Source organism: Myotis davidii, unplaced genomic scaffold, assembly GCF_000327345.1.
Source record: "Myotis davidii unplaced genomic scaffold, ASM32734v1 scaffold1, whole genome shotgun sequence".
Classification (NCBI taxonomy): Eukaryota; Metazoa; Chordata; class Mammalia; order Chiroptera; family Vespertilionidae; genus Myotis; species Myotis davidii.
Genome location: NW_006294681.1, coordinates 10,901,152 through 10,913,314, shown reverse-complemented (window position 1 = coordinate 10,913,314; position 12,163 = coordinate 10,901,152). Strand labels below are relative to the sequence as shown.

At 39.6% G+C, this 12,163-nt stretch overlaps 1 protein-coding gene across 1 annotated transcript in view; it reads right to left on the bottom strand.

Moving 5' to 3' along the window:
- EXT1 (exostosin glycosyltransferase 1) overlaps positions 1-12,163 on the bottom strand; it is a 283,532-nt gene that overhangs the window by 15,458 nt on the left and 255,911 nt on the right. Inside the window, exons 5-7 of the mRNA XM_006769106.2 lie at positions 5,162-5,294; positions 2,512-2,630; positions 1,335-1,430 (exon numbers count right to left, since the gene is read on the bottom strand). Of these exons, the coding sequence (XP_006769169.1) occupies positions 1,335-1,430; positions 2,512-2,630; positions 5,162-5,294 (348 nt within the window). The remainder of the gene's footprint in view (positions 1-1,334; positions 1,431-2,511; positions 2,631-5,161; positions 5,295-12,163) is intronic.

Here is a 12,163-nt window from a genome sequence, read left to right as displayed (position 1 = left end):
AAGTATCCTATCACTTGATCCTTTTAGCTACTCTGTTTGTTAGGTGTTAAGATTCTTTCCATTTACTAAAGGAAGGTTGAGGCACAGACAATTAAATAACTCGTCTTGGGTCACACAAAAGTAAGTCTGACACGAGAGCCTATGATGACTAGAGCCAATGCTACACCAATCTCAGTTTAATTTAGTAGCGACTGATTTCTTCACAGTGGATCAGATATACCAGAAGGCAACCTGCAGAAGCTAGAGAAACAAGAAGTCGAGCCTGGCTTCCAATAATGGAAGAATTTCCAAGAGAAGGCAGCAAGTGAACAGGGGCTTAACCAATGGATGGCGAGTTTGACCACAGACATGAGGAACTGAGAGGGGTGGCCAAGACTTACAGCACAGGGGAAAGACAAAAATTAGAGGTAGGAGAGGACACAGATCAAATGTGGTCAGAGGACAGGGTCCCTTGGGGAGAGCGATGAGAGAGAACCGGATTATATATGGCTTCAAATGTTCATTTAAAGCATTAGCAAATAGATTCCCTTATGGGCCATGAGAAGATTAAGAAGGTCATGGACACAGACAACAGTATGGTGATTGCCAGAAGGAATGGGGAGTGGGGGGTGGTAGAAGAAGGTAAAGGAGGGATAAATGGAGATGGAAGGAGACTTGACTTGGGGTGGTAAACACACAATACAATATACAGAGTGTATCCTAGAATTGTATAGCTAAAACTATATACTTTTATTAACCAATCTCACCTCAAGAGTGTCAATTAAAAGAAAAAAAGATCATTCAGTTCTACGCAAAATGAATTGGAGAATGGAAGCGGGGGGCGGGGAAGGGGGCAGCTAGGCAGCACTCAAGAGAGTCTCTGATGGAGGCATCAAAATTCAGGTGAAAATGTCCTTTTAAAGATAAATGTGAGGAAGAAGCACATGAAAGACACAACTAACTCAGATTCATCAGCTAAGCAAACCCCATGTATCACCACAGGCATCAGCAGCCCCATCTTCATCCTCTGCATTTATAGGCAGATTACTATTGCCAGGCCCGGGATCCATTTAATCCTAAGAAGTATGTGTTGTTGCTTCTAGATGAGGAAGAGGAGAAAAAAGTGTGCACAGGGTCACAAATCTCCTAAGGAGTTAGTAGTGGGGATCCAGGACTCACTAATTCGAAAGCCAATGACTGTGAAAGCTGAGGATGTCCAGAGACAGGTACAGTTTTAGGAAAAGTAGTCCAGGGCCAGCAGCTGGGGGAAGACATCTAGGGCCAACACCCAGAGCACCCGGGGAGAAACGCAGATTCTGTGGTGGTTCCACACCCAGGCCCCTGTCCAGTCCTACCTTGCTTTCTCCTTCAATGACGATGACAGGCACGGTAGTGGCAGGCCAGCGGTGTTTGGCTGGTAGGGGTTTGTCACAATTCCATAGAACTATGATCTGAAAGGAATAGGGGTTCATTAGACGGCTCGGTGAGGCTGGATGTATACAACTATGATCTGAAAGGAATAGGGGTTCATTAGATGGCTTGGTGAGGCCTCCAACCCAACGTTTCTTCTGAGAGAGAGAAGAGATCCAAGCAAGGCAGATCCACAGACATCAAAACAGATTTTAAAGTTCATCAACTAAAGAATAGCCTAGAAATATTACGTCCAGGGGTCTGGAGAACGTTGGAGAGGAAAGAAGTAATATCAGGGTTGCCAGATCTTAATAAAGTGATTTCCTAAATTCTGATATCTTATGAGAGATGAGAGCAATAATGACACTGATCAAATTAAAACTAAACGGGACATTGGCTATGAACTTGCACTACACCAGGCAGTGCAAGTGGGAGAAAGAAAAGAATTCAAGATAGAACTCATGTTTTCCATTTTCCAGAATGGCTGCTGATTTTATGGGACTTCGTTATTTCTAATAAGTGTGTGTGGTTCAAAAATGGATACTTCAAAATTATTTTAATTCTTTTCTCACTTGTAAACCTTCTTCTATAAGCTATTTACAAATGAGAAAAACCACTGTTAATAACAGCATATGGGAGAGATGCTGATTTGCCAAATACGGTTACCACAGATTGAATCTTATGCTCCCAATGTCACCATTGGTCATGGCTACTGCGACAGAAAAGCTGACACCTCCTGGCACCGACAAGTCTGTTCCTTTTGTGGAAACTTAGTTTTCTGGGATCTCCCAGTGGTACCTTTGATGTTACTTTATCGCCATGACGTTTAAAAACAAAATAATGTGCTTTATATTCTTTTAAAAATGTGTTGTTGTATATATATATTTTTTAATCCCTTAACCCGGTGCAAAGATCTCTTTGCAACCCGCCCGCTACCTGTGCCGGATTTCACTCTTAGGAGCCTCTACGTTGATGGAAAGGGCATAACGAGGCATGACGGATGAAAGGGGAGGAGCAAGACGTGACGTTCTGTGACTCCCAGCGAGCAGAGGGTGCAGCGGCAGGTGAGGACTGGGAGACCCTAGTCCACTAGGCAGGAGCAGGCAGGTTGACCCCACTCACCTGGGCACAGTACTGGGATTTGGCTGCGGCCATGAGCAGTTTCAACACTGGCTGGGACTGAGAGACCAGGGGGGTGACTGCATGGATGACTGCGGTGAATTTGGAGGGGGGCTTTAAACCTGAAACAGAAAGGGGAGAGGCGCCTAATGAAGCGCTGAAAACAAGACATGGAAAATTACTCCTCCTTGCTCTGCCGCCTCGCCCTGGAGCTAATGTTCCCTTCCAGCATATTATTCCTTTGCCTCTTAGGTCCTGACAGAACAAAAACAAGGTGAAAAGCTGCTGGTTTCCTGCTGCCTGAGTCCAGGGACCTCGCTCATTCACAGCTCACTGTCCATTTCCAGGCTCTTCCTTTGACATCTTTCCCTCCCTTGGGGATGCACCTTTGATCTTCCTTCTGCTTTGCAGGCACCCAGGTCTAATCACACACACACTCAACTCAAGAAAGGGTCTACTCTAGTCACATCTTAATATGGGTTTAAGTAAATGTGCTCTCTCTCTCTCCCAGGGAATTTGCATGTGTCTTATCCGTAATTATGTAATTAGGGTTTTGTTTTTTGTTTTTGCCTGATCAATACCATTTCAAATATTAACTAGCAAGTGGTAAAGGTTAAAAGAACAGAATCCAGAACCTGGCTAAGGTTTGAATGCCACTTCCTGGTGGTGGGATCTTGGCAAAATTACAGAACCCTCTATGCTTCCCCAGCTGTGAAATGGGATTGATAATAATATCAAACATGGTGGGGGGGAGCGGTGTTCTGAGAATTCAGTTCAATGAGTTAATGCATACAAAGCACGTAGAACAGGACCTAGCGAACAATCAGTGCTCCATCTCTGGTAGCTGCAGTCCTCACCACCACCTCCACCATCACTACTGTGGAATGGAAGCCTCTATACTCCCGAGAATCTCATTCGTGTAGCAGTGAAATACTGAGAGAAAAAGTGTGCGGCCCAGACCTCAACCAGCTGTGTGCTCTGAGACCTCCAGTGGAAAGGTATCACAGAGATACAAAGCTGCCACCAAAGGGAAAGAAGTGGGATGGTGTCTCCTCCTAATGAGTTTTTCCGTAAGAACTCACTAAGAAGCCAGAGACCAGTAAAAATGTGTTTTAAAACTTCACTAGTTTAGACCCTCTAATTTTGCATTATAGTAGCTTAAATGTTAATAAAAGAGGGCGGGGACATTCAAGTTAAGCTTTAATATTGATGGGATAAAGGTAAGAATCAGACTTTGTATATTAAAGGATTATACAAATGTTTGTAGAGAAAATTTTATCATCCAATTAGTACTTGAATTTCATGTTAGAAAGAAGCTAACTTTCCCACTATCAAGATATACATTCCGGGTTTGCCAAGGAAAAAAAATCAATACGATGGAGGGGTTTGCTTTTTTTTTTTTTTTTGGTGCCCTTAACCGGGATCGAACCTGGGACCCTTCAGTCCACAGGCCGACGCTCTATCCACTGAGCCATACCGGTCAGGGCAAGGGGTTTGCTTTTTAACAGCGAGGACAAGTTCCAGCTTTTTACTTTTTTCACTAACACTTTAAGGAGCATCATTTACACACTTCTAATGTGCCAACTCCAAATGAAGCTATTAATGCTCTATAAGAACTATGTAGGAATTTTACCAATACTGCCTTAATCTGAAAATCACTAAATTCTAAACATATTCCTCAGTGTGGACCACTCACTGGTTTTGATATGGTCTCCATACCATGTTTGGTTTGGACTAAAGTGTTCTTTGTCACTGGTCGATACATCAGGCCACACATTTGTATAAGTTTCTTCTTATCAGCTAATATGCACAACTCAAAAAAGGAAGGTAGTAGAGAGCATCAGCATTGGGTAAAACTAGGAGTCTTTTACCTTATTACATCAAAAGATGCTTTCCTAAACCAGGTTCTCAAATTTGAAACTGTGAATGATGGGAAATGTCCAAGATATTACTCACACGAGAGCGACTGGGGCCACACATACATACTATATCTATGGCAATAACGGTGCCAATTCGTAGATGTTTGTCCTTCCTCCCATTTCCTTTTGCCTCATTTATGTTACACTAAAAGCTGCTTGAGGGCAGAGATTGTATCTCATTGGACTTTTTATTTCTATCACCTAGCACTGCATGAACATAGCACATAAGAGGAGCATAATAAATGGTGAATGAGGGATAACATTTCTCCCTTGTCAGATATTCTTAAATCTTTCCCCTTTCTCTTTGTTCAATCAGTTTTTCTTTGGTATAAGACAGAGAAGTTGGGATTGTAAAAAAAAAAAAATACTGGGGTGAGATCTTCTAGCTCCATTTTATATATGATGAGACTTAAGATTATAGCTAACCCATTGCCAAGTTCGAAATGATGCGTAATTTGGGAAACCTATTTCTCAAAAAGAAATGACTCTACTAAATAAAAAGTGTAGCTGTTCAGATAAGAAAGGTGTTTTTTAATTTTTTTTTCATTTTGTAATGCTCTGCAGGATTTATCGTTCTTGACCTTGATACACCATTTATGACAGGGCTCGATCAGCAATCTCCAATGCAGGCTGTTAGGGAGACCCAGCTGTGGAATAGAAAAATCAAGGAGCCTTAACTCTGGACAACAGATGGAGGTGACACCAGGGTAGCTCCCTGGAAGGAACCCACTTACCTAAATTAGCATAGTAGTAAGGAAAATCTCCCAGGTAAGATGAATACTGTGGTAGGACGAACAACCCTCCAGGATGTTTGTTCCATATTAAACTGTTACGTGATATGTGCTTGAATATTCTGTCCTGAATAATCTAGAAAACAAAAACACAGCACCTGGTGAGGACGAGACCCTGACGGTATCTGATGAGGACCGTGCTCAATGCCTTTGGAGGGAAGAAGACACTCAACGTAGTGACTCTACCCTCCAATTCTCCACTGATAAAAAGTGTCTGAAACATAAAGAGAGACAGAACAATGGGAGAAAGAGAGAGAAAGAGGAATTAGGACTGATCAAATTTCCTAGCTTAAACTGCAGTTTCACCACAAATACTATAGAGTCTTTCTAGAATAAGAAGTCCATGCTCATTTCAAAACATGGTGTGTGGAATGGTGTCTTTGGGCAGGGGAGCATCTAACAGTGGGTCTGCGTCCACACCAGGAATATTTGTTCCTGTGCACAGAGAGGTCAACACAGACCATATGAAGACATAGCTAAAAGCATATTGGAGGTGTGACACATTCTAGAAGCTGTGGAGGTTTTGGTCTGTGGTTTTAATTCAGGAGGCAGATTTATTTGCTTGTCCTATTTCGTTTTTCTTTCAAAGTCAACTGTTGAACTTTTGGAGTACTGGTTAGCTGAAGTTTTCCTATATTTCATCTCAAAAAGTCGGGAGCTAACAATTATTTAAAACATCCTACATAATAGGACAAGGGCTGTGGCATATGAAGACTAATAATAGCCAAGCTAGTTCATTAGTTTCTCTGGACTTCGGGACCTTGCAGATCATTAAATTCTACATTTAGAGTCAAGCATTCTCCCATCCTGGATCATTTGTCAGATGAATGTGATTAATCCGCCTTACAGATTTCTCTCTGTGACTTTCAAACTCTTGTAATTATACCAACCACTCATTAAGATATGATTTGGCAAATAATTAACTCGATACAGAATTTCATGTTTTCAGCAATGTTTTATTTTTTCTACTTAAGAACAAAAAGAAGAAGCCTGCCATATGTCTCAAGAGATTTCAAACCGAAATCATCATTTCCCAGATCCCCATTTAATGCAATGTGATTTTAAGTACAGACCATTTTAAATGAAGTTTTATTATTTGTAAGGTTATTAACACCCTCATTTCATCCCACATGGTGAGTGGATAAGTAATAAAGTGAGCTACATTTATCTTTGCAAACCTTATCATGTTTATATTTCTTAATGAGAAAGAAAAAAGGGAGCAGAGAGGAAATTTAGAAGAACTCAAATATCTTACTTCAATGACTTCTGCGTTTTTTCTTTCCCTCAGATCAAAATTGCTAATTTTATATGGCTGGGTAAAGGTTTTCTAATGTGGTGGTGATTTCAGAAACCTAACTAAAATATTAATGTTTACTCTTTGTGGTATAGCAGAGAAATGCTAAAATGCTGTTGTCTAGGCACTAATTATGAGAAAATATCATGGTTGTGAGGGTTTTTACATGACAAGCAATCTCAATTTGTAAACCATTTATTCCAGATTTTTTAAATTACTTGCCCAAATACACTGTCTATTTAGTTTCTTTCTTTCTTTCTTTCTTTCTTTCTTTTTAAATATATTTCTTTATTGGTTTCAGAGAGGAAGGGAGGAGAGATAGAAACATCAATGATGAGAGAGAATCATTGATCGGCTGCCTCCTGCACGCCCCCCACTGGAGATTGAGCCCGCAACCCAGGCACATGCCCTTGGCCAGAATTGAACCTGGGACCCTTCAGTCTGCAGGCTGACACTCTATCCACTGAGCCAAGCCGGCTAGGGCTATTTAGTTTCTTTTAAAGCTTTTTATTTTTTCCCTTTTTTTTTCTTTCCAAATTTATGTACTTTCCAGCATGTGGTCACTTAAACAAGTTTGGATATTAAGACACAGAGCAAATGGAGAATAGATAGCATCATAAATCTGACCTATATAGACATGACGTGGAACTCAGAGATCACAAAACGGATCACCACTCCAGCTCTCTGGGTGGTATGCTTCTCATCATCATGGACTTTTTTTGGGTTGAGTATCACAACACTTTTATCTTTTTTAATTTAAGGATATACAATAAGCCATAGTACTTCTGAAATACCAATAAGCATATTATATTCTCTTCAATGGCTCTGGACGGGAAGATATCAGCAAAGGTATGAAAGCAATAGCAAATGTTCAATTTAACCTGGGTCAAGCAATTGGCCACCTTCATGTGTCACTTTGCTCATTTGTAATAAAACAATAAAATATCATACTAATTATAATAACCCCTCAGAATCATTAGGAAAAGCTGCATAAGTATTAATGCTTAAGACTCGATTTTTTTTTTTTTACCATTAGTAAAAAATCTCATTCCTGTGTTCATTTTCTAGGCATAGATTTTTCCATTTTTACACAGCTATAATACTATAGATGTTATATATTATAGATGTCTCCTCATATTACTAACGGTATTCATGGTTTACTTTTTCTAAATGACCCACAACAGTGTGATTTTTTCTATGCAAAGTAATGAACACATTTATGAATTAAAATTTTCCACATTTAGGATTGATTCTTTAAGACTTTGTCAAGCGGTATGAATACTTTTAAGGCAGTTCATGTCATTGGCAAATGTCTTTCTGAAAGGTTCCTAACAACTTGCCTTCTCAAAAGTTTGGAAGAATATGTATCTGATATACATAAACACAAACACACACATAGTACAATATTTTTAAAATTACAATCCCAAATGGCACCCCAAAAAGAATAGTATTTCCTATTAATGTGAATTCAAAGGGAAGAATGACAGGCTCCTTATTTTTCATTTATCCTGTGCCATAAAAAAAAAAAAAAAAGGACTACTGATTACAGGTTACGGTCATTCCGTGTGGTCCTGACTTGGTCTTCTGACCCATGCAATATTACCTAATACCCACAGTGCCACCATATGTCACCTCACTCCAGGCCAACGCAGTCTCCTATTTCCATTATCTCATTGATTTTAAAATTTCATTGTACAATAGCATCAGCAAGGTGATGGTTTCAATGTGCATGGTTAGATAACTGAAGAGAAAATTAGAGAATGAAGACTTCATGAAAGTCCACGAAAAATGTGCTTTCCAGGCTGCTGTTCGCTGTGTTCACATATTATTATCATCTCATACACTTTTCTTTTGCTCACCCTGGTTCTGACGGGGCTCCTATGGTTCAACCCTCCGTGCCAGGTTTACTATTGTGCAGTATTCTGACATATAATGAAATCCAGGAAGGAACACTGTCTTGACAGTATTTTATCACTGTCCCCAACATTACTTGTCACTCTGCACACACACACAAAAACTCAGCTCCAAAAAGACTGAGCTCTTATTAAATAGCTCCTTAATTCCAAGATGCAGAATAAGGAAACTTTAGTGACAATGGAAATACAATACTAAGTTGAATCCCAAATAGGACAGAGTGCAGCACAATAGAATGTACTAACAACTTGACCCTGGCATTGGAGAGGAGACTGAGGTGTCCTGTTTTTAATTGTGTCTAAGCACTACCTATATCTCTAAGGCTCATAGCCTCCAAACCTAAGTATCCCCTTCTCATGGTCTAGAATACAGCAGGCACGGAAGGAGTCTGAGTGTAGAACAAACTGAAGCCAGGGACCCTTAAATGTCCGTTGTCTTCGGGTAACTCTGAATTATCCTCAAGCCTTAGGAGCTCCAACAGGGACCAGATAATATAAAATGACATATTATCTACATTCTAAGCTAAGTGGGCATTTTTGATATGCATTACTTAAGTCATTCTTACAAACATACTGACTTTGTTTATTTTTGTATGTGAAAGGCATTTTCTGCCAGTTTCTCTGCTTTTCTGTTTACATTGGGCTCTGGGTTATCTGAGTTTTGAATTAAAAAGGGAAACTGGATGGTATCGCTCATGCAATTCGGTTAAGGGGTCAAGTTGTTGCAATCTAATCTCAAGACTATATATAGAGATGTGACAGCTGCTATAAATTAAAATGAAGTATATGGTTTGCAGTGTTTTCAAAACAACTGTGTCGCTAAAGAACTACGTGGCTTACAAACAAGGGGAAAAAGGCATTTTCCAGGCACAGAGATGAACACAGCTTGACATAAGTTCCTATTCTGAATATCACACATTCAACTGTTATTAAGGGATAATTGAGCCCTGCTAACTTAATAGGCAAGAGACCATATCTATGCAATAAACCATACTCAAAAGAAATGTAATTAATGAGATACCATCTTTCCCCTGGCAAATTAGCAAAGTTGTGTGTTTGTGTTTTAATTATGCTCCTTAGGGCTGACAAGCATGCAGGAAGCCAGGGTCTTCCCCAGACGGCTTGTGTGTCTAGATCAGGGGTAGGGAACCTCCAACCCAAAATCATTTGGTTTGGCCCTGCCAAGGCATTAGGGGTGAGTTAACAAATGATTAACCAAATATAGCAGGCTAATTTTTAAGTCAATAATTTTTTATGGCCTGGGAATGATATTATAAATATCTAAATGGCCCTTGGTAGAAAAAAGGTTCCCCACCCCTGGTCTAGATTGAAGAGTAATTTGGCAACACAGATCATGGCCTTAGAAATGCCTAGACCCTTTGGTTGAGTAATCCCACTTCAAGAACTCCATATTAAAGAAATAAAGATGTAGTTATGATATATATAGAAAGCCATTGCTTGAATATATTCCTATCTATAAAAAAATAATTAGAAATAGCATTAATAGTCAACAATAGCAGATTGGGTAAATAAATACGGGCTCACACCAAAGGTGACATACAGAGTGAAAAAAAAAAAAAAAAGAGAGAACATGTGGTCTGGGTGTATTAGAGTGGACAACTAATAGGGGAAAATTAAAAAGCTAGAGACAGACCCAAGATGCCTAAAAGTAGCATGTGAGAATACCAACAAAATATATTGGGACAACTACACAACAATTTGTCAAAAAAAAAGTTAGATTTTTCAACACAGATCATACATAAAAGTAAATTGTATTAAATAGCTAAGAGTAAAAACTTAATCATGACAGTACTGGAAAAACGTAAATGAATCTGTACGTGTATATAAATAGAATTGTGGTCGAAAACTTCTTTCTAACCATAGCAAATGGAAAATCACAGACGAAAAGATTGCCCAATCATAAACAAAATAGAAAGGCATACCAGAAATTGGGGAAAGACATTTGCAATAAAACAGTCAAAGGGTTAATATTTTTAATATAATAAGGCCTTAAAAATTAATGAGAAAAAGTGGGACAACATTGTGGCTATTTCTATTTCTTTCTTTGTGAGTTTCCCGAGCAAGAAAATATCTGAAAAATATTCATCCTAAGAAATAGACATTAAGAAAATAATAATGGATCATTTTTAAAGATATAATGCCCAATATTAGTGAAAGTGATAAAAATTAAAGGTCAAAACAAATCCTCTCATATAAGTTGGAGAGATTATAAATTAGTGCAATTCTATGACAGAAAAATTGAGAATTCACATTAGGAAGCTTAACATTTGGCATATTCTTTGAACCAGGTCTTAGAATTCAGGGAATTTATCCTAAGGAATTAGTCTTCACCCTGCCCAGCAAGTCTGTGCTGAGGCTACTTGCTTTAACGATGAATATAATAATAAAAAGCCCAAAACAATGGTAATATCTTCAGATTGGGGGTTTATTAAAGAAACTGAGTGATATCATGGAGTATTACATAGTTACTAAAATAATTACAGAATAATCTAATAACAGAAAATATTAACAATATATGAAGCTGAAAAATATTACAAAGTACAGAAAGACTCTTTTTTTAAATAAAAAATGACAACATATTTACATAGATAAAAAAGCATCTTATTCCAAAAGGAAAAAGTAAAAAAAAAAAATGATATTCAACTTTCCTTACTCCTAGGAAGGGTCTTGTGCGGAGGACAGGATCAAAGAAAAGAATTATTACATATTCAAATCTGCTACTATGAGCAGAAAAGAGGCAGTCCATTTTAATTGAAGGGAGTGCTTTGGAGGCATAAGAGAAGTTTGCTTGCAAAAGGAAGCCTTTTAAAAATATTTTTTAAAATATATTTTATTAATTTCAGGGAGAGAGAGATAGAAACATAAATGATGAGAAAGAATCATTGATTGGTTGCCTCCTGCATGCCTCTACTGGGGATCGAGCCTGCAACCCCAGGCATGTGCCCTGACTAGAAATCAAACCATGACCTCTTGGTCAGCACTCAACCACTGAGCCACATCGGCTGGACAAGGAAGCCTTCTCAAGCCATTCTGACCCTACACCCTTCAGGGGTGAGCCTGGGTCCTAAACAGCCTTTTCTACCTAGTTTCAGGATGACCTCATCCATGAGAGGACACTGACCAGGGCATGCCCCCAGGTGAGAGCAGGAGCCAGGCTAGGCTTGGGGTAGGTAAGTAAATGCCTGCTGTGCCTGGGGCAGACCCAGCGTGGGCTCTGATACGGAGGAGGGTAAGAAGATAGCAACGTGGACAAAACAGGGTGACTTCAGCTTTCCTATTACTCAGGCTTCTCAGTGTGTGCTCCAAAGTGCTGCTTTTAGAGCAGTAATCACTTTTTCAAAGTAAATACTCCGAAAGTGGGGCCACAAATGCCCCACCTCATCATGCAGACAGACACCTCCGAATCCCCTCCAGGCTGTGCCGCACCCAGCACCTCTGCCCCCGCCTACACGCCTGCAGTCAGGAGTGTGCAGTTTCCCAAATCTTTTCTTAGCTCTTTGTGCTACTTTGGTGCAGCCTCAGGCCTCTCTACCTGCTCTACTTCCAAAGGTTTTAATCATCCCCACGCTTCCCTTTCCTTTCTTCCTCTTGCCTTAAAAAAAGCAACTTGAAGATGGGCACCCATCTGCCTGCAAGATTTTCTGATTTCATAATGTTTAACACTTTCTGAACCGGGCGGGTGTCATCCTGAGTTTCTTCGCAACACATCTTTGCAAC